We start from the raw sequence: 26,801 nt of genomic DNA on the forward strand, positions 1-26,801 counted from the left end.
TTTTGATTTCTGTTGATTCTTTTCTCATTTGTTATAAATTTGTTTAGTTTTCTTTTTTCCGAAGCACCATCGACTGTTAAACCCTGAAAAAATTTATTACATTATTTATGTCTTTTTAATAACCCAGGTTCAATAAACCATGGATTCTCAAAAACTTTAAAAATATTGAAGTCACCTCATCTTTCTCTCTCTTTCACTTCTCGTCGTCTCATCATCTTCTCTAAAGAAGGTCGTCAGCGGACTAAAATTTCTAGCGACCTTTAAACTTAATTTTTTTTATATTTCTTTTTTTTTTCATGTGTTTTCTCTCTATTCTTATTCTCTCATCTTCTCTCTCTCTTTACTCTCTCTACTTTCATCTTTTTTTTCTTTCTTCTTATTTACTCATTTTATAAAGAGGTTTGTCCACAGGTATTTATCTTGGGTGGACGATTGATGAACTTTGAGGTTACGAACAACCACTAGTTTTTGGGGTCAGAGTTCTGGGAAGAAAATGGTGGATTTGGCATAGTTAATCATTTGACCCGAAGCCGAACAAAAAGTGGTGAGAATCAGTTTCAGGTTGTTGATATTTTTCTAGGTATTTTGGCCAAAAATAATGCAGTCGTCTGCAAAAAGGAGATGTTTAATAGCCAAGTTGGAGTTTGTGATTGGGAAACCAACGAAGGAGTGAGGTCATGTTTGATTTTCCAAAAGACGACTGAGACCTTCCATCGCAAGAGTGGAAAGGAAAGGGTAAAGGGCGTCTCCTTGATGAATATCGCGGCTGACCTCAAAATTGGGCCGACAACCATTAATGAGAACCGCTATTGAGGAAGTGGAGAGGCAAGCTTTAATAAGCACGATCCAGTGATTTGAGAAGCCTAGCCTGTCCATGATCTTGCTAGGATTTCCCACTCTATGCGATCAAAAGCTTTGGACATGTCCAATTTGAGCCCGAAATAGCTTTTGGCCCCACAATGCTTTTTGAAAGAATGAATCAATTCTTGACTGATAATGATATTATCCGTGATCTGTCGATCTGGGACATAGGCTGCTTGAAATGAGAGATGAGTTATGGCAATTGATGTTTAAGGCGATTGGCTAAAATTTCGGTAATGATTTTGTAGGTGGTGTTGAGCAAGCTAATAAGCCGGAAGTCAGTCGGGGTTTGAGGGGTTTCTGTTTTCGGGATGAGGCAGATATGAGTATGGTTAGAGAAAGTAGGGAGTTGTGACGTGTGGAAGAAAGATGCTACCATTTGAGAGATATCCTTTTGCACAGTGTCCCAATTGGATTGATAGAAGTACGAGGGGTACCCGTCTGGGCCAGGGGCGACATCAGCTTTAAGTCCAAAGACCGCCCGTCTGATTTCCTCTGTAAAGGGGTTAGCTGAAATGGTTTTGGATGTCTGGGATCTAAGGTTGGAAAAGGTTTAAAAGGTCCTTAGAGATGTTGGATCCTTCAGAAGTAGAAATTTGACTAAGTGGGTAGAAAAGGTGTTGGCTATATCTGTCTCCTCGGAGGTCTAGGAGTTGTCCTATTGTTTGATGGAGCAGAATGTGTTCTTCCTGTTACGGTTGATCGCTAGGGAGTAGAAGTATTTGGTGTTGCTGTCACCAAGGTTAATGGTGACATTACGTGATTTCTCTTTCCAAAGGCTTTCTTCTTGGTGATAAAACTCCTCGAGTTGGTTGTGGAGGCTAAGGTAAGTGTTACGGTCTTTAACATTCTGGAGAGTTTGGATTAGGTTGAAATTAAGTGATACCGAGATAGGTAATTCCTTCAGGTGTGGCATGTGCCAATGGCGCACACACCACTTAACCTGCATTTAACAGAAAACTCGAAAATGGGGTCTATATCAGTAATATTTTCACATATGGGGTCAACACCAAATACCACATAATTATTGGGTGTCTATATCAAATTAACCCACAAAGAAACACCTTGTGCTTATGCTTTCCTAATAGTTAGGAACATCTGAAATCTAGTACTCTATCTCCCTCTCTCTATATATGTATACAGCTAGGGTTTGTGATTAAATCTATCTATATTCTATCCATGGAGCTGCAAATGAGGAAGAAGTGATGGGCTCTTCCTAGCAGCGGGGCAAGAGCAATGATAATTCTACCGGATGATATCATCTTCAACATCCACTTCAGATGTCCTGTGAGATTATATCCATATGATGGTGCTTGTAAAATGCAAGTCTATACTTTAAGATCAAATTCATGGCGAATTGTTCAATCCGTTATTCCATGTGATCTTCCTTATAACTTGAAATGTCACCTCCCTGTCATTTTTAATGGAGTTTTTCATTGGTTTCTTGACCCTCTCATGTTCATATTTGCATTCGACATTGTCAAATTAAAATTCTATGTTACCTGCTAACTATTCACATGGAGAGTCAACAACTAATTTAAGTGTTTTGAGAGGAAGCCTTTGCTTACTCAAAAATGTTAATATGATGAAAGGCATTGAATTGTGGGTGATGAAAGAGTATGGAGTGGTAGAATCTTGGACTAAGATGTTTATTACCTCTTCATAAAAAAAAAAGATGTTTATTACCTCACTAGCTTATGTTTATTACTCCAAGCCTTTACAATTATCCATGAATGGAGAAATTTTATTGGATATTCGAGTACATGATCTTTGCGAAGATATTTATCAGGAAGATGGGATATATAGGTTAATTTTGTCTGACGGTTGACATGAAAGAGCTAGAATCGTCAACGTACATAGTACTTCCCTTAAAGTCTCTCAAGCGACTTACGTGGAGAGCCTAGTTCCTCTTCAATCTCTTTTAACAAAAAAAAAGTTCCTCTTCGATCTCATACTTATTTGGGAAATATTAAAAAACCTTATGAGAAAAAAGGAATGTTCCGGAAGATGCCGAAGGTGAAAACAAAGTTGTCATGCAGACACAAGTGTTGGGAATGCTATTATTTTTACAACAAAACGAAATTGCAGAAGATATTGTCTGTCAAAAGCAAATAAACATTTTTATTCGAATCGTATTTTCATTTGGTGTATCTTTTCCTCTCAAAACTCATTTTATCATATTTTGGGTTTAACTATTTCTTTGATGTTCACAAGGATAATATATTGGCTGTTATAATTTAATAAACAGAGGCGAAGAGAAAAGATTACCAAAAGAAGATATTTCTCAATACTGTAATTGCTCTTAAGATTTCTCTCCAGAAGCTATTGGAGAAAGGAAAATTTTAAGATTTGTTTATTGGTGGAAGAAGCGGCTAGACACCCCTCTAAAGCGCATGAAGTCATGGGATCCAGTCTCGGTAGAAGCAGTTTACCATCAAGATTTATTCCATGTAATTTAGGCAATGTATATAATAAATAATATAATAATTTGTCGGGCTTAAGACATCTTCCATGTTATCGGGCTTCAGGCCTCTTTCATTATTGTTTAAATTAGGCGGTTATTGTGCTCATCGCATCTTCATGATGTATCAACGCCTTGTAACGACTAACATAGATCGTAGTCGATTTCTCAAAAAAAACAAGGAGATGAGTGTACGTAGGGAACAAAGGAGATGGAGAGAGTGGGGTAGTTTAAGGAGGTGCCTTTAGGCGGCAACTAATACCCAAAAATGCCCTATTTAACTTCAACCCAAAGCAAAGATATAATTGGACCATTTAACCTCACTTGTAAGTTGTAACTATCCTTGAACCTTGATGATGTTAGTTTTAGTTGGTTGACTCTCGGTTTGTCTCTCTAAACTAATCCTATGTTTACTTTTGGGAGTGGGAGAGGGAGAGTCAAATACTCAAGAGTGAAAAAAGGTGGTGCCTAGGGGTGGGAATTATACTCGGCCACCCGATACCCGTTGTGGTCACCCGAGTCCGATAAGGCCCGTGGGTGCTCGCGCCCGGAGACGGGTACAACCCGCCCAGCCCGATGATTTTTCATGGGCGGACTCGGGTAGAAAGCTCTGCTCGGCACCCCGTCTATGCCCGAGGCCGTCATGTTCACCCGATGGTGCCTTTAGATACCCGTCATTTTTATGCTTGTTATACCCCAGGGATTCCAAGAACAACCCACTTCATAGTATCCGTCAGATTTAGAGCTTCCATGTGCGCCAAGATATATATATATATATATATATATATATATATATATATATCTTAAACACACTTTATCATCCTATTGTTACTTGGAAGCTTCTCATTTCTCTCTCTCCGATTATTTCACTCTTTTTTCTTTGGGCTTCTTTTAATAACCTTCTTGTAAATGGAATATGAGTTCTACTTCTTTTATTTTCCTTGCATCTTCATCTGAACCCATGTTATGCGATCAAGTTTTAGGATTTTTTGGTGCAAAAAAAGAAGAGGAAAAGAAGAAATCAACAGATGAAGACAATGAAAAAGTGAAAGACACCCAAATTTGTGTTGCATATTTGTATATACTTATTTTTATTGTACAATATTTCCATCTTTTTTCTCTCTATCTTGTAGTTCTTTGTAAACCTGTTTAGGTATAGGTTTATGTGTGTGTATATCAATAAAAAGTATATGGTTGTAAATCATTTTTGTTCATCTTCTTATGGAAAGGAATCTAGTAATTTTTTTGGTATTATTTTTTCTTGATTATTTCATGGCGCCCGATACCCGCAGACCCGTTACCCGAGTATTTTGGCGGGCTTGGGCGGGCTTTGAGCAAGGAAAAGTTGTAAAATGCCCTCCCGACTACCCTAATAGCCAAGAAGAAAATCTACCCGACCCGACCGAGCCCGACTCAACTCCACCCGTGGGCGCCCATACCCGCCTGATTCCCACCCTACTGGTGGGTTGGTGAGAGTAGTTGAACAACCCCTATGCCCCAAAAGGGGAGTTCGGCGGCTAAGCTCTCCCGGGTTGGGAGCTCCTCCCAACTAAATGTTGGGCTTCTCAAAGGCTAGTTTGAACCCACCCCTTTTTACTTTCTTCGTTTCTTTTGGAAGACGACTGCAATCTACGTACGTCGTGATATTTGACATTTTGATACATCATAGATGTGATAAGCTCGATAACAACCCACTCAAACAGTAACAAGACCAGACCTATAGCCCAACAAGACAATGGTCTGAAGCCCAACCACATTATTTATACCTTCATACTCCCAATTCAAATAACCAAAGATTTCACCTTCTTTGGGATTCGAACCTGGGACCTTCAGGGTTTTCTGGAGTTTATGTCAACACCTTGGAACCACTTGGGCTACCAACTGTTGACCTTTCTTTTTTTTTTTTTTTTTGAGAACATTCTGCTTTACTTGGTTCATTTTTAGTTTTTTTTAATTCTTGTTCAAATCAGTTTTAAGTTTATTTTATTTATTTATTTATTTATTTCGAAAATTAAATGAAATTTTAAGTTTGAAAGTAATGATTTATAGTTGAAAAATGAAACTAAAATTTTACACTCGTACATCTGACACGTCTAGAACAAATTAAATTTGTATAAGTTCTTAAAAGGTTAGAGGCTCATGAAATAGGATAAAGACCTCATTTGAGATCAAATATTGGGCTTGCTAACGTATCCCAAAAGAGCACTCCAATCTAAGCCCGTCTTAGAGGCCCTAAAAATCATTTTTTCATCCAAAATTTTCAGCTTCAGCTGAACCCAAAAAATTCAGCTCCAACCTCAACCTCTCTTAAGACCTTAAATTTGAATTTGAAATTTCTCAATTTACTTAATAAGTTCGATTAAACAACATTGATTAAAACTAATAATTGATTTAAAATTTTAATCTACTTAAATACGACTAAACAACAGTAGAAAAATTAAAGATTTGTAAAAGGGGTTTCTTGGGTCTCGTGGTTGGCCGTTCAACGAAGCCTCTCGCGCTGCCCTAAGCATTCGTGCACCATCTTCGTTGAGAGACCTAGCATCAATCTTCATTAAGTCCATCTCATATTTTCGATTTTGTGTTCTCTATCTAATTGTAGAGCCTTTTGTTGAATCCGTATAGCTTCTTCTACTGATTTTGCTCTCTGTTGGGATTTTTCGTGTCTCTTTTCCTAATATTAACCTCCCTCGAAGAACTATTGCCTTTTTTTTCGCAGTAGAATGTGTGGAATTATCTCCGACTCTTGCATTTGCTTTAGCTTGTTTAAGACCAATTGGTCTTTCCTACGATGGATTGGTAGTAGAATCTCTTTTTCCGGATATTGACTTTCCTGGCATGTTTGCCATCCACTTGTTATGTGACATCAAAATTTTTGTAAACATGTTGGAATCTAAAGCCTTTTCCGGTGTGATTTTTTTTTATAAATTTGAAGTGCTCTTCGTCACTGAAATAATCAAAATTGATTTTAAGTTTATATTATGAAATCAAAAGATAGAAATAAAGGGATTAAAAGTAAGAAAAATTACCCGGTCATAGTCGTTCTCCTCGCTTTTTGAAACTTTATTTACTAACCTCAAAGTAGAAATAAAGCTTTGACATTCAGAGTTTATATTACTGCAACGAGATTTACGACTCTTGAGTGTGCATTGATTCTTTGCACTCACATTATATTCATCCGTTATTTTTTGCCAAAATACTTTATATTTCTGACAAATTCTGACAACCACATCTAATGTGATTTTCAGATAACAATGAGCAAGTAAAATATCTTCATCTGGTTTATACGGAATCCGTGTCTTCTTGGTTGAAGTCGTGCCTTCTTGCTCACGAGAATCATCAAAAGTGTCATCTACCGTCGAGGGAATGTGTGAAGAATCATCAAGAGTTTCATCATTCTCTAATTGAGCTGATTGGTAACTAGGAGATAACATTTCAATAAAACTTTGGCTAAAAATTTCGTTATCGTTCATGTGATCCATTGAAGAAGACTGAATGAGAAATTTAAACAAAAATTGGAAGAGATTGGAGAGAGAAAAATTGAAAGAGATAGAGGTTGAACGAGGGAGAGAGGGGGATTGAGTTGGTTCAACCCCTATTTATAGGGATTGGAACAAATCCAACGGCTAGGGCGTCTGTTGGGGCCTTAATTAAGGGTGGACCAGGGGCCGGGGCTGAAGCCGCCCCAGGTTGGAGTTGCTCTTAGAGTCTTAGTTCCCGAGTGCAGGCCCCTACTCCATCTCAGTTGAAGAGTTTGAAGAAGAAGAAATGCAAATCATGTCTTCAGGACTGGCACTGAAAAGCCCTTCTCCGCTTCTCTTTCTAAAACACGACAACAACAACAACTCTCTTTCTGTTAAACCTTCTTCTTCTTCTTTCTGTAAGACCTACTCGTCAAACCCACCTCCTAACTGGAACAGAAGATTCTCCATAAAATGTAGAAGAACGGTAGACTTTGAGAAACAGGGTTTCAATAAACCATCTGATGAAACAACCACCAGTTTTACTCCCCAATCTCTTGGACTCGGAGGTGGTTGGTTTAAGTAGTAGTAATAACTTCTACTTCTCTATATCACTCTTCATTTTCTTTCTGCTAACTAGGCTATGTTTTTTTGGTATTTGTTTGCAGCTTCACCTGCTAGGGTTTTTGTTGGTCATTCAATATATAAAGGGAAAGCAGCTTTAACTATTGAGCCCAAATCACCTGAATTTGTTCCTTTAGATGTATGTATAATAATGTATTGTATCATCCAATTAGTAACAAGAAGAACTCACTCCTTCTGAGTAGTTTGATTTCTTGGTTTGTTTGTTTGTTGGTGCAGTCGGGTGCTTTCAAGCTATCTAAGGAGGGTTTTGTACTCCTCCAATTTGCTCCTTCAGCTGGGGTCAGGCAATATGATTGGACCAGAAAGCAGGTTTGCTCCATTTTCACTGAAATGTACCGCTACTTTTAATTTCTCTTAGATAGTCTGTGTAGAGTAAAACTCTGAAGGTGTAATTTTTATGCTCTAGTTCATCCCAATTGTAACATCTTCATTTTGGGGGTTTGGAATTTTCTTACAGCAGCATGTTGTTAAGTTTGTCCTCATTCAACTCGAAACTAATTGGCAATGAGTGGAGAAGACCTAGACATTTTATTCTTGGTTGCTAGATCACCCTTTTCCTATCTGGGACTATTCTGACACGTTCCCTCACGTTTTTGGGTGATGTGGAGCACATATGGCTTTTAAACTTATCACCTGTTGGTTTAGCTCTGATACTATGTTAAGTTTGCGGTCACCCAACTCAAAAGCAATTGGCAATGAGTGGAGAGGACACTATACACCATTTGCTTGGTTAATTGACCGCCGTTCTCCCATGTGGCACTATTCTCACATCTAATTCTTATGGAAACCCAATCTAGATAGTAAAATTTTACATAACCGACTAGCTTAACATTCCTAAATCTCAGAATCTTAAGCGGGTAAGCCAAGTGCGTGAGACTTGGCGTTGTGCAGAAACTTAGTTTAGGCACGCCTGAGCAAGGAGTTAATCCTCTCCTAGCTTCCTGGTTAGATGTCCTAATGACTTTACATTTTCTTTCACAGTCATCGAAATCAGACCTAACTTATAAACTTGCACGTCACTTGGGAGTGAGCAACCTTTCCCTCAGCTCGCTCCTTCTTCTTCATGGTAGGAATAGTAGATAGTTATCTTCCTTCTTTATGTACTTACAGATCTTTCTTTGGCACTGCAAAGTTTTTTTTTTTTTTTTTTGGGTATAACCCAGGCCTTCCACAATGTTTATCAGTTTTCTCTTAGTTCTGAAGTATCCTATCCACCCGAGGGACTACTTCATGGTGTTGTTGTCAAACGAGTCCTCAAACGCCACATTCAATATTTTGCATTTAGATTAGGGTGTCGTTAGGTTTGAGCCTTCGCGAAGTAGCTGTGTTTTTCTGTAATATGAGTTGATCTAAAAGCCATTCTATCTCAGCACTCAACTTCATTAGTTTCGACGTTTCATTGTTATTCCGCGGCACACAATTTTGGTTTAGTTGGTCTCTACCAAATATTTGGCTTGGCTGTGTCTCAAGAGTTGGTAATAGTTGTCATTATTTCTGTTCTTCTGATGCTAATATTTATTTTATGTATGTATTCTTCACATTTCTTAGGTATTCTCACTCTCCGTGGCTGAAATTGGAACTCTAATGGCCCTTGGTTCAAACGATTCATGTGATTTTTTTCATGACCCATTTAAGGGGAAAAGGTAAAACTTATTCTTCGCTAAACCCTTGTATTGCGTTTCTCTAGTTTGACTAGCCAAATCATTATATTTTTTTATAAATGTGGAAGCATCCATGTTTAGCCACAAAGTGATGAAAAGAAAAAAATTATCCTCATGAAGAGCCTTAGAAATGATCATTTTCACTTTAACAAGTCCTGTAGAAACTAAACAGTTAGGTCAGGTCCGAGCCAGTCGAGTGACTCAGTAGGATTCACTCAGCCCATTGATTGCAGCCTTGGTGTATGGGTTAGGGGCTGCCCAGACTTCCACTGGCATTGTTTATCTTGTTGTATTATCGTGTTGATGCAGGTTTTTCGTTTATGCCGCAATGGGGTTGTTTTGTCGAAATTTGAAGTTTATATATTTTTACGTTCCCATCATATTTCTCTCTTTGTCTATCACGGCGATCATACGTGTAATTTCTGCAGTGAAGAAGGAAAGGTCAGGAAGGTCTTAAAGGTGGATCCTCTTTCAGACGGCTCTGGTCACCTATTCAATCTCAGTAATTCTCTCATTTACCAACTATGACAAGTAGAATTTCATGGATGATACTTGCTTTTCCTTCCATTGATGTGAAAATTTTCTGACGTACATAAATAATTGTTGGCATTGTCATTGTTGTAGATGTTCAAAATAAGCTCTTGAATGTGGACGAGAACATCTATATTCCTATCACCAAAGGCGAATTTACTATTATCATCTCAGCTTTCAACGTATGATTTTGTTTGGTCCTTGGTCGCTCTTCTTTTTTTCTTGCCATATACTTGAGAGTTGAGAAGAGTGATTAGATTAGTTGATGTAGTTTTTATTGATTATAATAACAACAAAATGTTTTTTATTTGAATCTAATGTTTCTTATAGTCATGCATTTTTGTATCTTTTCTGCAGTTTATCGTGCCATACCTTTTGGGTTGGCATACATATGTGAACTCCTTCAAGCCAAGTGATCCAAGCCGTGTCAACAACATGAACGAGTCACGTCCCCGTGATGACCTAGAATGGAGCAGGTAGTTTAGTTAGCCACTTCTGATTCCGCAGTTCCGACAATAGAAGGAAAGAAGACCGAGAGCTGCATAGAATCAACATAGAAGAAGACTTGATGGTTTGCCATTTTCACCCGATGTTTACATTTTTCTGACAAATTTCTTCATATAGCTATGAGAAATGTTGGGTTAGGAATGGTCGTTAGTACTTGTGTTAAATGTAATTGTTGTACGACCAAGAATTTAAGATCAGAGATTCAAAACTTTATCCTGTTTATTCTTCATTATTATTACTGAAAAATGGATGTTATTTCGAAGGGAAGGTTTGTTAGCACCGCCGATGATGGATCATGGATATTATAGCCAAACCAAACTATTTGTTATAACAGGAGTTTAGATATTAAAAAATTAAAGTTCATGGGATGTTACTTAACTAACTCATATTAGTCATTTCATATTGAGGTCTAACATCAGAAAGGATAATGAGAACAAGTTTGTCGTCCGCTGCAGGGTGACCTATTGCAACAAGAGAATGAGGGAGAAATTTGAGATGAAGGTGTTCAGAGAGAAAGAACATTTCTTGGTGTTTTGAAGTTGAAGCTTCTAGTTCACGGGACTAGCAGAGTAGAGGGAAGAAAAGGCTCATTCTAAGGATTTCCAACCAACACGAGAAGAGCTTAGTCCTAACACTTGATTGAGGACTGGTTCACGGAGAGTGACATTTAGACATGAAAGCAGCATCCGGTCAACACGATACTAATATGCGTCGTAGTCTACTAGTCTGGATTTGGGATTGAAGAAGACGAGTTAATAGACTTGTGAAGATCTTGACGGTAAAGAATGAGAGGAGCTGAACGCTATAAATGGAGATGAGGTTGGTAGTGTTTAGTGAGGAAAGGTAAAGTAGGAACGGTTGTGGACCTTGTGGTGGACTTTGGAGGGGAAGAAAGGATAAAAGTAGATGAAGCTTGAACTGTTGAGTCATCCATTGATACAAGGGAATGAAAAAGAAACACTCAGACCGAGAGAATGAGAAGGGGAGAAGGCAAAGAAAACCAAAGAGAATGATTTATGCACAAAGTAGGGCGTTACTGTTTGTATACATAGAAAGGCGACTGCTTTGGGGGAACGAGAAAATAGAGTCAAAAAGTTTTGGCCAAAGTTTTTGTTTCCCACAAGCCCCCACCATATTTCTTCTCCAGTCCGGCAAAGGTTGTGGGCGGCCATTATCCGCGACCTTTACTTCTTCTTTTTCCTCCTCATCTCCTTTGACCACCACCTCCACCTCCCATCACTACCACATTCTTTTTCGCAATTTTCATATCAGTCTCGACGAAGGGGAAGGAAGGGATTTTGACATACACGATACACCCGTCATGATATCAAATATTAGGACTATACTCCCATTTTGCCTCTTCTAATTGTTGAGTCGAAGGTAATTTTATTTTAAGGGGGCGCCAATAACAAGGGGTCTGTTTAAAATTATCAATAAAAAGCTACAGTATACATAAACACTTGTTGCCCTATAGTCTTGACATAAACTCCAAAATCAATATAGGTTTAATTTGGGTAAAGAGTGAAATTCAAGGTTATGGGTTTGGGCCTCTTTCGTGTAGTTGGGTGAAAAAAGAACTACAATATACGTTTGTGATTAGTTTAATGAGTAGTATTTACTAGTTTGCCGTTTGGCCAGTTACCTTTGGCATCCCGTTCAAAAAGCACACAGTTCTAGTTTCTTTCTCTCTCACTAGTCTTGAGTATAAATAAGTAACTGATATAAAATGGAAAGAATCAAGAGAGAGAGAGAGGGAGAATGCAGTAAACGTTACTTATCATCATCTCACCCCTTCTTCTCCTTGATTTAAGCTCACGAATGGTATAATCAGGTTTTAATACCAAACTACATTTCTTCCCTAAGTTAGTTTAGATCTGGTGAGTCAGTCAGTGTATGCTCCTTATTAAGCAGATCTCATTCTGTTTTTATGCTAATTTTTACTGTGCTATTAGTTTATTTGATTATAGTAGGTAAGTGGCTTTGTGATTCTTGCGAGCTTAATTTTTGGTAATCATTCTTTCCTTTGTGTAGTCATTTTGAGAAGGAAGTTAAGACTGTTGTTTTACAGTGGCACTCTAGTTTTAGGGTTCATGAATAAGTACTTTTTTGAAAGGGATTCATTCTCTCTTTTAGTGTTAACAGGAAATAACTTAAAATTTATCTACTTTTTTGCATTCTGGGTTTGAGGAGTTATTGAATTGGTTTTTGTCATGTTGGTAATTTTGGTTTGTGTTATTGAACTGAATCATGATTTCAGAAATTTAGGAATCTCTTGTGTTGCTTATGTTATGTGTATAAAATTCAAATTTCAGAACTTGGTTTAGTGCTATGGGAAAATCTCCTGGAAAATGGATCAAAACTATATTACTTGGGAAAAAGTCATCTAAATCCAGTTTGTCAAAAGGAAAAGACATTCAGGTAATCTCTTCTTTATTCAATTGCTGACAATTATAGTCCCACATGGGAGAAAGGTGATTTAGTAACCAAGAATCTAATGCCTAGGTCCTCTCCACTCATTGCCAATTGGTTTTGAGTTGGATGCCCACAGACTTAACAATTGCCTTCAGAGTTTTTTGTTATTCGTATTGCTATCTATTACTATGTATCTATCTCTTCACCCAATAAGAAGAACAAAGTTCACTTCTTGTTGTAAAAGGCCATATATGCATTACTTGTATGTTATTTTGGTATACCTTTGTCATTTATGGCGTATCGATCTCGGGTGATCCATATCAGCAAACGATATGCTTATGAGTTTCTCCTAGCTGATACTAAATGATTAGATGCTCTTGTGGGGTCACCAATTCACCATAGTTTACATTCATATGACTAAGAATAAGTTTGATAGTCATGTATACGTTGAAACTATATTTCTGACGTTGCTAGGCCCATGTTTTATTCACCAAAAGCGTGTATATGTAGTTAGGTGACTCAATTGGCAGTTCATTTTATGTATCGATCGACTTTATAAATAGCAGATGATTGAAGGTCGACATTAGAACTCTTTAATTGATATAGACAATCTAATATAACTTGAGAAGCTGAAAATCCATTTCTCTCTCTCTCTCTCTCTCTCTTCTAGATTTTAGTAGTTATTGGCTTATCAATCTTAATTTTTGTGGAAATATTTTTCTTTTGATTGCAATCACTGTGTAAAGGTTATAATTTAAGAATACATACTATTATGTTTATGCTCCATGGGTGTTTGCAGCAACTCTAACTAATAATTCAACTTTCATATGAAGAAAAGTGCAAGTGATAAAGGGCCATGGGTTGAAGCAGTGATTGCGGATTTGGCTATAGGTCCTCCCTCTATTTCACAACCGGCTCATATTACCATTGATAGGAGGAATGGAGGCAGAGCAGAGTCGCCGGTCAGTGTAGCATCCGTTCCATCAAGTGATCAAATAATCGAAGTACCAAGTAATCAAGATGAAGATAAACAGGTAACAATAGGTTCTGATGCTCCAAATGATCGACAGAGAATCAGGGAATGTCATGCTGCTACAAAGGCACAGGCTGCGTTTCGGGGTTATTTGGTAATTTCTCTGCCTCAGAGTGTCACTTTCTTGAAGGAATCTCATCTGATAGACGAGTGTATCAGTTTCTTTTTATTAATTTGTCCATAAATTTATATCCTATTAGACCCGAACGAGTTTGAGTTCTACTTCACTTTTAAATGTTGAATTTGTACTTATCCTGCTTATTTTGATAAAGGCTCGCAGGGCATTCCGAGCCCTCAAGAGTATCATAAGGCTACAGGCACTTATCCGTGGGCACCTAGTACGGAGACAAGCTGTTGCTACTTTATGTTGTATACGAGGAATTGTGAAGTTACAGGCTCTTTATCGTGGTCAAAGAGTTAAGAATTCTTATCTCAGTCTGGGATTGTGTAAAAAAAGCTCTTCTCTGAAGGTCCTGGTAATTTCTTGAAGGTTTACTAGTTTCCTTTTGATTTAGATCGAATCCTTATTTTTCGAGAACATTGTTGGGGTACTAGAGTTTAAACTTTATATCCTCTTCGATTTATTGGGTATCACTAGATAATTATTTTTAAAGGTAGAATTAGATGTCTGATTTCTTTAGCTAATTACAATTATTTTACTGATGCGTTCTTCTTCTTTCCTTCCAACTTTTTAGTTTCTTGTTGGTTCAATATTTTTTGAAGCGATTGATCGGGCTGTCCATCCAGCATTCCAGCTACTAATTGTTATTGCTCCCTTCTCCAGGATGCCCAGTTTTCGAGTTCGGGTGGAGTTAAAGCACTTCTTCAGAATGAGAAGCCCGTTCGAATTCTATTTGTTGATAAGGTAATTTCAAATTTACTTTCTTTTCGGTCCATAAACCATTCTCAATGACTCCCATTTTTTCATTCTGGTCCTGAGTTGAGTATATGCCACTAATGTCTTCCATTCGATCAGCTTCTTGAATCTTCCCAAATTGCAATGCCTCTTCGTCTTCAGTATGGCTTGGAGGAACCAAATGCGTTATCGAACTGGCTTGACCGTTGGACAAATTCTCGTGCTTGGGGACCTGTACCACAACCGAATAAAGTTATTGATTCAAAATCTGAAAAAAGCGAGGGGAGTTGCCAAATTGTAGAAACCAAAAAAACCATGCCAAAGCATAGTGTCCGGAAGGCGTCCAGAGCGCATGTTGGCAACGCCTCGGTACATACCTCTTCTCAATCTCAAAAACCAAAACATAACCCAAGGAAACCGGTAAATCACTCTGTTGATCCAAGGCCCGAACTATCTCAAAATGAAGCTGACAAACTTTATCGCAGTTTAAGAAAGGTTTCCATGAAAGAGGTTAGTGATCAACTAGAAGTTGAGATAAAAAAACCAAAGCATGGTGTGAACAAGATATCAAGCTCAACAGTACCTGATGTCCCATGTCAAGGCATGGCTGAGTTGGATGAGAATGTGATAGAGGATACAGAAGTAGAAATTTTGACACAGTCTAACCTAGAAATCGTTGCAACTCCACTGTTAGCAGATGGACTGGATGACATATCACAAGATCGCTATCCTGCGCTCCAGTTTCCACCTCTTGATAACTTAGGCAAAGAGAAAAATATTCTCGTTGCAAATGGTGAATTGATCTCGAGAAAAAATCATGCTGGCAATGACAATCAGCAAGTTAGTAGAAGAAGAGCTTCTTTCCCAGCAAAGCAGGAACTTCTGGAGAATGGGTTACACAAGACTCCACCATTGCCAAGCTATATGCAAGCAACCGAATCTGCAAAAGCAAAGCTCCGACCACAAAGCTCTTTCAGGTTGAATCAGGATGAGGAGGAGAGTGGTTTTTCCACCAGGCGGCTTTCCCTGCCATCTGCTGCCAATCGCAAATTGAGTACCCAGTCCCCAGCACTGCAGAAACTTGTTCAAGCAAGTGGAAAAATGGGAACCAAAAACAGCAAAACTCTATTGTTGTCAAGAGATGGTAAGTAGAAACCTACATTTTCTTCTCTCATTTATGGTGAAATACTACAAAAGTAGAATTTGAAATGGAACATTTACCCCATTGTCTCCCTGACTCCCCATTGGTGTGACATACGTGTTCAACCCTCGTCAGTTTTCAACATGAAGTCTTATTAGTTCCCAAAGTTAATGAACCCTCCTTCAGATATCTGAATTATATGTCGTTCATGGTGTTCACTATTTCCCGAGAAAGTCGTCCAAGCAGAATGGAGGAGATGATTTTCTAGCAAGTTTGGGTTGTGAAGAACGGAAAAGGCGATCAAAAGATAAATATTAAAATTCGTCATTTGTCATATTTAAGTATCTACGATATAAAATTCTGTTGTGAAACCTGAAAATGGAATTCGTATATAAAACATGCTTGTATCTTCCTATCTGCGGTGCTTTTTTTCCTTCACTTCTCTTGCTTGTTTCCTTCTGTAATTGGGTGGTATTTTCTTGAGAATTTACAATGATTTACGTCTTAAGATGACATGGCAACATTTATTACAAAATGTCTTAAGAAGAAATTCAATATTTGAGATTTCTCTTGAAGACGTTAATTGCTCATGATCTGACTAATTTTTAGATTGTTGCATTAGATATGTCTTTTCGATAGAGCAATGTTGCCAAGGAGAGAAAATCTCAATGAGGTTCTACACATAGGATAGATTTTTTTTAAGTTGGCATTAGAGATGTTCTTTAGAAACAAATCCTCCAAAAATTAGACAAATCATTCATTAACTAAAAGTACTCTATTCATTTTTTTTTTGTTGAATGAAAAAAAAAAAAAAAAAAAAGTACTCTATACATGTCTTTCTTTGGATTAAAACCAATTACACATGGTATATTGGGACTTGATTTAGTACTTAAATGAAACTGGTTTGAAAATAATATTCAGTCAAAGATCTGCTTGTTGGTTTTTTTTTCCAATGAGATCTGCTTGTTGGTTTATGATATGCAAACCAAGTACGTAAAAACTAACTCAACAAAAAAAAAACACGTACAAACTCTCTCAACAAGAAAAAAGTACGTACAAACTTCACACAAGGTAAAACTGAATGAATCTCAAGTTCCAAATCTATATAATAAGGGAGGAGGGTATCTTTTCCCCTCCTCCCAACGGTCTAGATTTAGTTTGATGAGGTTATATCAAGTGGCTGGAATTTCATCTCTTAAATATAGAGGGCTGAGATTTAATCACAATTCATCCAAGGGTTGAGATAATAACAAAGAGTATCTTTTGAAAGATGCCATCTTCTTTACACTAATACCCTTCCAAACACCTCATTCCCTCATCTTCCCGCCCAGTCTTCTTTCTCACGACTCTCCCTCCCTCATCTTCCATTTTCAAACAGCTCCTTCCGACTCATCTCCTCTCGCAGGTACGTCGCTCATCTCCTCTCGCAAGTATCTCTCTCTCTCTCTCCCTCTCTCATCGTAGGTCTCTCTCCATCGTTCTATCGAGTTAGGGTTTGCTGCTGGATGTCCCTCTCGCTCTCTCTCTCTCACAGACACAAAACCTCTCTCTCTCGGTTTATACAGGTGATTTAGGGGTTTTTTCCACTTTAGGGGTTTAAATTTGGAATTTCTGAAATCAGGGTTTATGTCATTTGGAGATTTTTAAGTTAGGGTTTCTACAATTTAGAGAATTTAGAAATTAGGTTTTCAGAGGGCTTCTGAAGTTCAGAGGGCTTCTAAATTAGGTGTTTTCTGAAGTTAGAGTTTCGCGAGTTCAGTAACTCAAATTGAAAACTAGGGTTCTTAAACACTTGAAGTTGGTTACAGAAGATAATATGTTCGAAGTCGAATCAAGTTAAGAGTCCTCATACTATTCTTCACTTTTTCTACGATTTTCAGGAAACACCTAATTTATTCTTACTCTCAAATTCTTTAACAGCAATAAAAATCTAATCTTTTCACTTTTATAGCTGGAAGGTGAAGCATCAAAGAAGAAATCAGTGAGGTATCTCTCTTTCTACATTAAACCCATCTATAGTTACTTCTAATTTTCTATGCGTCATAAACGATTTGACTGATTATTGATCTCATTACAGAAGATAATATGTTCGAAGTCGAACCCGTTTCAGAAGATCATATTGACTTATCGGAACGATTCCTTGCTGTCAGGGTATACCATTCATTTGCTTTAAATACTTCTGTTGACTATCTTCATTGTTTAAACTAGGGATTGTTCTTTGAATTTGAATTATAATTTCCAATAATGAAATATTAGTGATTGATATTAATGTGCAGATATTTGAAAGTCGAAGAGGTTTAATTGATTGGACTACAGAAACTTGAGAAAAAGTTGGAACTGTCATTGTGACTAAAAAATCCGATTTTGTTATTGGTAATACACCGAGGCTTCTCCTTGGGTGTGAGAGGGTTTTGAATCTCAAATGATATTTGCATCTCAAATGATTTCAAATCACCTTGCCTCAGATCACCTTGGCTCAGAACCACAAAAGTCATACCATAGTGCTAACTAATATTTGCATCTCAAATGATTTCAGTAAAATTTGCCTCAGATCTCTTTATTGTTGTTTCATATGACTGCTAGCTTCGAAATCTGATGTAATGGTTAAAATGCCTTCTTTTTATTTAGTTAAGGTATTTATTTTGTTTTCATTTTTTTGTTGACAGGCTTTGAAGAAGGTTTCGGTGACAACATCGCCGAACTGTTACTTCAGATTTTGTAAGCTCTATTTTGTTTTTGTTATCTTTCTTTATAATTAAAAAGGTTATATTGTACCGTGCTCAATTTTTTGCGTTATCATAAACGAATCTCTTATTTTGTCACTTCTCTCCCTATATAGTTTGCTAAATGTTTTTGCCTCTTTCACTCTACAGTTCCGGTGAATTCTTTTCCTGTTAAGGTTTAGTGCGATTTCTTTCATTGCAACTTTCGCAGGTAATATTTTGTCATTCTATATAAGTTTGCTGGATTTTGCCGCCTATTTTCCTATACATTTTTGCTGAATTTTTGGTCTTTTAGGTTTCAGTGTGATTAAAGTTATTATTTTGCATTCAAGTTCAATTTCTTTTTCTTTGTACACGTTCGGCAGAGCGGCTCATTTAACTGCTCATGCGTCTATATAGATAGGTTCGTATGGGAAACTAAAAAATTGGTGTTATACCTAATACCTCCTTAAAACGAAGCAAGATTAAACTTGGACTACAATGATAAGCGTAACTTGGTGAAAGTTTAATCTGTAGAAAGGTTTTTATCTGAGACAAATTCATAAAGTTTTGGCTAAAAAATAGTTTTCACAAAGTTTTAGCTAAAAAATTTATATTCTCAAGTTTGTAAAATGTAAATTTTGATAATTGTGATTGATTTTGTTTGGGTTTACAATGTAGGTGCAAATAGAGTTAAGAATATTTGTGTTAGCTTTGGAAATTGCTCAAGTTCTATTTGATCTATTCTATTTAGGTTAAACATGAAAGTCTGATTATGTTCTTAAGACTGAGCCAGAGAACTGTGATTTCGGTGTTTGAAGTGTCTTCACCAAATAAATCATGAATACTCCTTGGTGAAAAACAATCTTGAAACTCTATCCAGGGTGAGTAGAACATGGGTTGATATGTCATCCCCCCTCTCAATATCTCACACACAGTCTTTTTCCATCTCTCACGTGGGTATCCCCCCTCTCTTTTATCTCATCGCAGGTTTGATATGTTATTTAGGTTATATGTTTTTTATTATGTTATTTAGGTTGATGTTTGATGATGATTAATGGTGATTTAGGCCTTTGATTTACTCTCAATCCGATTCTTCTGTTTTAGGGCAATAGATTTAGGTTTTTGATTTAGTTTGTCTCAGTTGTTTTTGGTACAAACCGAATCTTAATTGGGTGTATCTATAATCTTCATGTTCATTCTCTTTCGGTAATTTTCAGTAATTTTCGATCTTCAATTTCATTTGACCAGGATAATGGAAAAGACAGGTTCAAGTGCAGAAACTGAGCTTTAAGAGTTGTTCGTGTCAAGAACCCATTTGGTAATCTCTCTCTCATCTTTTTTTTATTTTCTTTTACAATTGGTTTTTCCTCACAGGAGTGAATCTTTTAATCTGCTTTGCTTTGATTTGGTAGTGGATGTGTATTATTTGTGTGTATCTATAATCAACAGTAGTTGAAGATTTAAAATTAGTTTCGTCAGGTTATTGTTAATTTTTGCTATTACGTTTACTTAGATTTTAGGATTATTTGTTTAACTAAAACTCATCCTTGATGGATCTCTTTAGGTCTTCATTTTTCTTCGCCAGAAAATAGTCCACAATTTGCTTCCGCTTCAACCAAGGTTAGTTTTTCTCTTTGATTTCTGTATCCAAAATTTTAATATTCATGTCGGTTGGTCTTTGAATCATAATTGGACCCAGTCGTTACTACCTATAAATTAAATGCCTCAATAATGTCGGTTAATCATTTTTTTTTATTACTGAAACTATGCAAAGATCTCCAAAGTTGATGTCTGCATTGAAGCTAAAGGTGTTTAAAGTGTTTGAAGTTAAAAAAAATCCACTTCCTTCAAGTTTTTCACTTCCATTTAGTATAGGTTTTCATACTTTATTTATTTGTTTGAATTAAATGAGCTTGAGTTGATGAATGGAGAGCTAAGATAATAATATTTTGTAACCCATGTGAAATGTGCTTGAAAGAATTGTTATAGTCGATTGACTGTTGATCTTGCTTAATATTTTTTGTTGTCCAACATGCTCATTAGATTATGCTCATAGAATTTTGCATTTTCTTTCTTAGGGTTTTTTGGATTTGTAATTAGGTGTTGTTTGGACAAACCTTAAGATTACGTTTTGTTTGAGGAAAACCTAAGCTTAAGGTTTGTTAAACAAACCCCGAATAAACCCCTTAACTCACTGAATCTTGCTTTTGTGATCAGGTTCCCTTACTTAGTAACATAACTTTGGGTTAGTTCGAAAGATTACTAATTGGATATATCAATGAAAGCACCTCATGCAAAAGTACTTTCTGAGGTTCAAAGCCTATCTCATGGAAGTTCGACAACTAAGTATCTACACAAATATATCTACAAGGGTAAAGATCGTACGACCATGGTTACGGAAGAAATCAAGGAAGAAATATCACAAGAAGGTCGAACAATAGATTTATCAAAGAAAGAACCTCCTGCGGAAGATCATACAACTGTGGTTGTGGAAGCGACAGACGATATTCAGAAGAGTTCTGAATTCTGATTTGGAATGTTTAGATGTTTGAACTTTTGTTAAGACGAGGGTTTGTAAAATTGTTTTTTATTAAACTAAGATCGACACTTCTAATATGTTGACTTAATCAGGGTGACTTCATATTATAAGTTAGATCTATTTTCTCATACGCACTTCACCTAACACACATGATCAGACTGTCCGTGCCCGGTGGGCACGGGTTATACCCTCGTATCTATATATCTATATAATAAGGGAGGAGGGTATCTTTCCCCCTCCTCCCAATGGCTAAGATTAAGTTTCACAAATATATAAAGGAGGGTTTAGATTTATCTTCTCTAAGTTAAATGGTTGAGATTTGGAGACCAAATGATCCAACGGTCGTACATGAAACAGGGGAAAGAAAAAGCATCTTTAGGAAGATGCCGTTGTGATTTTACATTCCTGTCCCGTCTCCCCCCGAAATGGAGTGATTTTACCTTCTCTTTGCCGCTCGCTACCTCTTTGAAATGGAGCGTTTCCTCTCTCAGACAACCTCCTCTAGCGTCTCTCATCTTCCTCAAAATTTCATATCATCGCATCACGCCACACCACACAAGGTCGCAGGTATTCTCTGTCGCTTTCTTTCTCTCTCTCTAAGACTCTAACTATTTTCTGATCATCTTCTTCTTTTCTAATAGATTGGTAGGATTTTAGGGCTTTTGCTTCATCTATTAAGTCAGTAATTATTAGGGTTTCATCAAGAGTCTCTTAGGATTTTTGAGGGTTTTTGCTGCATCTATCAAGTCATTAATTATTAGGGTTTTAGTTTCCTAGGTTGAGGTTTCATCCTAAATGTATGAACATCTTCCCAATATCTAGGATTTAAGGGTTTTTTCTGCTTCTATCAAGTTAGTAATTCTCTCTAAGGTTTTCAAAGGGATATTCATATGAGGATTTGGAAGAACTTCTCCTAAGTTGAATCCTAGCTTCACTATCTACCCATTGATCAGTTGGTATAACCCCCGAGCTCCACTTGCGCAGCTAGCTGACTTTCTTATAGTTTGGAAGTTGAAACCAAGGTACCGAAGAACAGCTTGCTGCCCTTTTCATCAACTGTGGACAGGTAATACTTCCGTTTATTTTTCCTCGGTTGTTTGAGTTTTCATGAATTTCCGACATGGGGTTACATTTAAACTTGATTGTTTCTCTTTGCTACATACCTATTTAGATGGTGCGAGGGCTGCAATGAGTCTGGCAGGGACATGCTCCGCCTGTAAGGGTTTTGCCCTTACATTTTAACCGAGGGTGAGTCCTTCTAACTGTTTTTGTTTACCGCTTATTTGATGCCACCAATCAGTGACTCTCTAGAACTTGGGTAAGTCTAATTTATATCTTATATGGTGGTCCTATTCTACGATAAACCTGTTTACATAAAATTCTTATTTAAAATATCTATCATTGTTTGTTTTTTATTTTACAAAATACACTTTTATAATTCTTCCCCTTTATTAAAATTTTCAGACTGTCTTACGATTTGAAGCTTTACAAATTACGCCGACTTTATAATCTGATCGTGCATTTGTACAATTACATTAGTTGATGAGGATTGCCAACATAATCTTAATTTTTGCAGGTTACTCAAACTCTTGCACAATCTAATTGTCCGAATCGATTTTACAAAAAAGAAAGTGGACAGGTCTACAGTACTATCTAAGCCACTCGAACTTCTTATATGGATCAGCAATTTAACAGACTAACCAATTTTCTGGGTCTAGGGACAAGGTCTTTGAACAAATAGTGTTTGCATCGTATTGGAGACTCAAAAAATTCTTATGAACAAGCAATATCTATTATTAGAAGAACGCTATCTGCTTTCAACGAGGATAACTTAATACCCTGTTTTGGATTTTGTCCGTTTGTAATATAAGTACTTGGAATGTGCTTTGCTATACTCTTGCAAACTCTACCCATGATCAAAATGTCATTAGCTTCTACGCAGAGGAGGAACCCTGCAGTGGATTTGAGCAGCACTGCCACTGTGTAGAGAGATTGTGCCACACCTAAGGTTAGAAGGTGATTTCCTCAAGGCTTCTATCTCCACTATTATCACTTCAAGCCAAGACTAATTTCTTTAGGTTTCATTCTGGCTTTTGTTTCCTTCAAGATTAACTTGCTTTGACTCTTTTATTGTCCCATATCTATTAAGATCTATGTTAAGTTAGAAACGATGTTAAGTCAAATATGAATCTCTTTAATGTTGTTGCATGTGGCTGTTAGCTTCGAAATCTGATCTAATGGTTAAAACGCCATTCTTTTTTTATTTAGTTAAGGTATTTATTTCATTTTCCTTCTATTGACAGGGTTTGAAGACGGTATCTGTGGCAACCATGCCGAACTATCGCCACAAGTTCATATCAGAGGGTCCAACTTTGTTCTCTCAAGATCTTCGAATTTGTGATATTATGGCAGATGTGTTTGAAGACGAGATGGAGCAGACTTTGGGAATGCAGGAGTACTTTGAAGATGTTGAAGAACAAGAGTTGGTAAGTCTGATTTATATCCTATATGGAAATTAGGATTTCATTAGCTTTCATTTTAAATTTTCAGTGTAGGGTTTTGTTCTTACAAATTAGATTTATCAGAAGATCAATACTAAGAGAATCATCATCATGAAAACCCTTCTTGGGTCCAAGGATCTTCCGATGAACAAATCAAGTCTGAACTGTAAATCTTAGTTTATCAGCAAAACACTGAGCCTATCAGGATGGCTTGCGTCCTTGAGCCTTCTAAAATTGTAAGCTCTTTCTCTATCTCTCTCTTTGTTTTGGAGATTCTTAGATGTTGAGTTCAAAACTCATTTGACATCTCTTTTAAAATTGATATGGATTTGGATATAGGTTAAGTCATTAAGTCTATTTTGATTTATTTTTGTTGTTGATTTTAAGATTTATGATGATGAATTTGGGAGAGTTTTTACTCTACAATGACAAGAATCGTCGAAACAGTAGGTGCAAAATCGAGGTATGTCAAGGTTATTTCAGGATGTCTCGAGGTTGGGATGTCTGGTACGATTTAGGGCTTCAAAAGAAAACCTTTACTGGCAGGTATGCTTTTTCCCCTAACTCATTTTGTAACAAATCGATTTAGGATTGACAATTGAGTAAATGTTTTGGATTTCATAGGTCTGCGTTTTGATCTTTTGAGTGACTTATTTTGAGTATTTACCACATGACGCGAACATCGTTGTAAGGGCATGATTTTATGTCCTCATATATCTCTTAAGCTTAGATTTGAGAAAAAAACCCAAAATAATATTAGATATGAATACAAGAAAGAACTCCTGAAAGAATTAAAGTGAGAATCTAATGACTAATTTGGGTGAAGATTAAAGTATTAGTGCACTATCTATATAGGTTGTAAAATGAATTTCTCTAATCTTCTCTTTATATCTCATTCAAGTAGTTGGTTACTTTCACCTGTTTTATGATATTTATAGCAAACTGGCCATGCACATTATTCTCAACTTACCCATATAGATGATTAATGAGAAGATTAAGACTGTTAGTTTCAATTTTCAATTATTCTGAGAGGATTGTCTTTCTGAGAAGATTGCACTATTCTCAAACAAGTTTTCTCTATCTATCTATCTCTCTCTCTCTCTCTCCAGCAATGTCGTCTGCTCCAACGACAGTGTCTGCTTCAAACCATTTTCTTTTTTTACATCTTTTTGTGTTTAAGACTGGATTTTCGATGTTTGGGTTGGTTGAAATTGTTCACAGTTAGTGTTTGATGTTGAAATTTATTGTGTTCATAGTTATTGTTTATGCATTCTTTGAAGTTGTCTCTATTGAGGGTGAGTAGAAAAAAGGTTATTTAAGAGTTACAACTTTTGTATGTGATTTCTCTATGAATTTTGGTTTGAGGTTCATAATGCAGGTTCTCTAATTTTGTACTGTTAGTGTCTCGCTATGAATTTCGGTTTGAAATTCTTTAAGAGTCACAATTTTTGTATGTGATTAAGCCCTTCAACATATAAACTTTCCGGCATGTGGCTTGGTGTGAAATCATTTTGGGTTATCTGATTTTTTTTCTTATACAGGTTCCTCATGCAGGTCCTCTGATTTTGTTCTTATATAGGTTCCTCTTGGTGTGAAATCATTTTGGGTTATCTGATTTTGTTCTCATGCAAGTTCTCTCTTCCTCTCTCAAAGTCGATTTGATGTCAGTAAGATATACCACTTGATTTGTATCGTATACCTTAAGTCTATTTGTACCTTCCTCAACGTTAGCTTCTTCTCCTTTACTACATCAATTTGTATCTTTCTCTTGCTATAATCTATTTGTAACTATATTACACACTGAACCCACTTTCTTTGAATTCATTTTGGGTTATCTAATTTTGTAAATAAGTTTTTTTTTTTTAAGAATATGGCTTTCTTTGATATTGTAAATAGTGTTTTCTCAATTTGTACCTATGTACCACACTAAACATGCAGCTGAAGTCTTTTGCACCTATAAACACACCCAAATTCACTTTCGCTGAACTCATTTTGTTCTCTGATATTGTAAACAGGGCTTTCTAGATTTATGGGATGTTTGTTTAAAATCTATCAGAAAGGTACTAATGAACTTTTGGTTTTGTTTCATTTTGACTACAGTTCGTATTTTCAGGTATTTTCCTTCTATCAGGTGAAGTGTTCAGGGTCAAATTTTTTAAGAGTTCTAATTTTTGTATATGATCTCCATATGAATTTCGGTTTAAAGTTTTGTTTGCTACAAGGCCTTCAGCATATAAGCTTTCCTTTAAGTGGTTTGGTGTGAAAAATCCATTCGATTTGTTTTTATACGGGTGCCTCTCTAGAAGTCATCTCTCTCATGCAGGTTCTCTCTTTCTTTGTCAAAGTCGATTTGATATCTGTGTTAGGATGGAAGTCATGTTGTGCTTGATAGTTACATGTTCAATTTATTTTTCTTTTTGCACCTTGATAGTTGGTCATGTTTGTAGTGAAGAACCAACCATTTTTTTCTTCACAGTGTTGTCGCAGTTGGAGCATGCTTTAAAACTAAAAAAAATTGGAACACGATTATAAATGTAACTTGGTGAATAAAAATTAGACTACAAGTATTTTTTTCGTACAGTTATAAATCTGATTTTCCTTCCTCATTAAAATGGTTGAATCTTTCTCTAACAATTGTCCTCATACATTGCGGGTTACTTCTTTGTTTCAGGGTATCTTAATGTGAAACTGAGTTTGTTGGCTACTTCTTTGATGTTACGTGTTACTAATTTCTGTAACGTTTTCCAGATACCGTAAATGCGAAGTTTAGATAAGAAGTCAAGATATTTTTTAAAGTAGATCTAATCGACTTTTTTTATTTGGTAGTTGTTTCTTTTTAGAATTACATAGTTGAAGTTGGAAACAGTAAACCAATGTAAAGCGAATATATACAAAAAATGGTTTCTCAATTGTATTTTATGCCCATTCTTATAATATGCTTGATTCGTAACGTGTTTTAAAAATACTGTCCGTGCCCCACGGGCACGGGTTACACCCTCGTGATGAGATATTTCTCAACAAAAAAATATGGTGAGATATTAAAGAAAAGAAGTATTATATTATTATTAATACTAGGTTCCCACCGCGTCCTACGGACGCGGTAGATCCCTTTTGGCTGCGCCGTCGTGTTAAGAATATTGTAACAGTTGAATAGCCATTTTACATTTAGAGAAAATAATAATTATACATTAAACAACCAAGAGGAGTAATCAAATACTAAGCTATTTACATTTACATTTTAAAAAAAGAGAATTACATTTAAATTTAAAAAAGAAAAATAATATTTCATTGAAGCATGAACTATAAAATAGATGTGAGAGATTGTTTTTTTCTTACAGTGAAAAGATATCAGTCTGGCAAGAGTCCTATTTATATATATTTTTCGAAGTTGTTATTTTGGGAAGTTTTTCATAAAAAAAACCGATCAAGAATGTGGAAGAGAGATTTTCTCCCCACTAATTTCTCATCCTCCCACGTTTTTCTACTC

At 36.4% G+C, this 26,801-nt stretch overlaps 2 protein-coding genes and 2 long non-coding RNA genes across 16 annotated transcripts; all 4 read left to right on the forward strand.

The window, feature by feature from the left end:
- Positions 1-6,950: 6,950 nt before the first annotated feature.
- On the forward strand, positions 6,951-10,394 carry LOC147566553 (single-stranded DNA-binding protein WHY1, chloroplastic-like). The gene is made up of 7 exons (XM_086653056.1): positions 6,951-7,352; positions 7,452-7,546; positions 7,645-7,737; positions 8,977-9,071; positions 9,518-9,591; positions 9,714-9,802; positions 9,978-10,394. Exons 1-7 carry the CDS (start codon positions 7,091-7,093, stop codon positions 10,098-10,100), a joined length of 831 nt encoding a protein of 276 aa, XP_086509182.1. The 5' UTR covers positions 6,951-7,090; the 3' UTR covers positions 10,101-10,394.
- Positions 10,395-11,288: 894 nt separating this feature from the next.
- Positions 11,289-15,984, forward strand: IQD28 (IQ-domain 28). Of its 5 annotated transcripts, none has more exons than XM_086653053.1 (7): positions 11,289-12,134; positions 12,440-12,545; positions 13,373-13,666; positions 13,845-14,048; positions 14,357-14,437; positions 14,549-15,572; positions 15,800-15,984. In XM_086653053.1, exons 2-7 carry the CDS (start codon positions 12,456-12,458, stop codon positions 15,835-15,837), a joined length of 1,731 nt encoding a protein of 576 aa, XP_086509179.1. In that variant the 5' UTR covers positions 11,289-12,134; positions 12,440-12,455; the 3' UTR covers positions 15,838-15,984. The 5 variants fall into 5 exon arrangements, with proteins under 5 accessions (XP_086509179.1, XP_086509180.1, XP_086509178.1 ...); XM_086653054.1 differs by having other exon boundaries at positions 11,499-12,004; positions 13,845-14,042; XM_086653052.1 differs by having other exon boundaries at positions 11,561-12,004.
- A 685-nt stretch (positions 15,985-16,669) lies between these two features.
- On the forward strand, positions 16,670-20,941 carry LOC147566555 (uncharacterized). Of its 6 annotated transcripts, XR_015230496.1 has the most exons (11): positions 16,670-16,974; positions 17,062-17,134; positions 17,490-17,555; positions 17,647-17,720; positions 17,846-17,942; positions 18,236-18,287; positions 18,443-18,503; positions 19,026-19,155; positions 19,523-19,592; positions 19,839-19,894; positions 20,492-20,941. It is a non-coding gene; the product is annotated as an uncharacterized LOC147566555 (long non-coding RNA). The 6 variants fall into 6 exon arrangements; XR_015230495.1 differs by having other exon boundaries at positions 16,670-17,134; XR_015230493.1 differs by lacking the exon at positions 17,062-17,134.
- A 271-nt stretch (positions 20,942-21,212) lies between these two features.
- Positions 21,213-25,207, forward strand: LOC147566556 (uncharacterized). Of its 4 annotated transcripts, none has more exons than XR_015230500.1 (8): positions 21,213-21,380; positions 21,798-21,879; positions 21,985-22,061; positions 22,390-22,829; positions 23,117-23,299; positions 23,399-23,550; positions 23,702-23,860; positions 24,856-25,207. It is a non-coding gene; the product is annotated as an uncharacterized LOC147566556 (long non-coding RNA). The 4 variants fall into 4 exon arrangements; XR_015230502.1 differs by having other exon boundaries at positions 21,221-21,380; positions 21,684-21,879; positions 23,450-23,550; XR_015230499.1 differs by having other exon boundaries at positions 21,270-21,380; positions 21,684-21,879.
- Positions 25,208-26,801: the final 1,594 nt, after the last annotated feature.

The sequence above is a fragment of the Eschscholzia californica genome, unplaced genomic scaffold (assembly GCF_041429995.1).
Source record: "Eschscholzia californica isolate CP2 unplaced genomic scaffold, dmEscCali1.0.p SCAF_1, whole genome shotgun sequence".
NCBI lineage: Eukaryota > Viridiplantae > Streptophyta > Magnoliopsida > Ranunculales > Papaveraceae > Eschscholzia > Eschscholzia californica.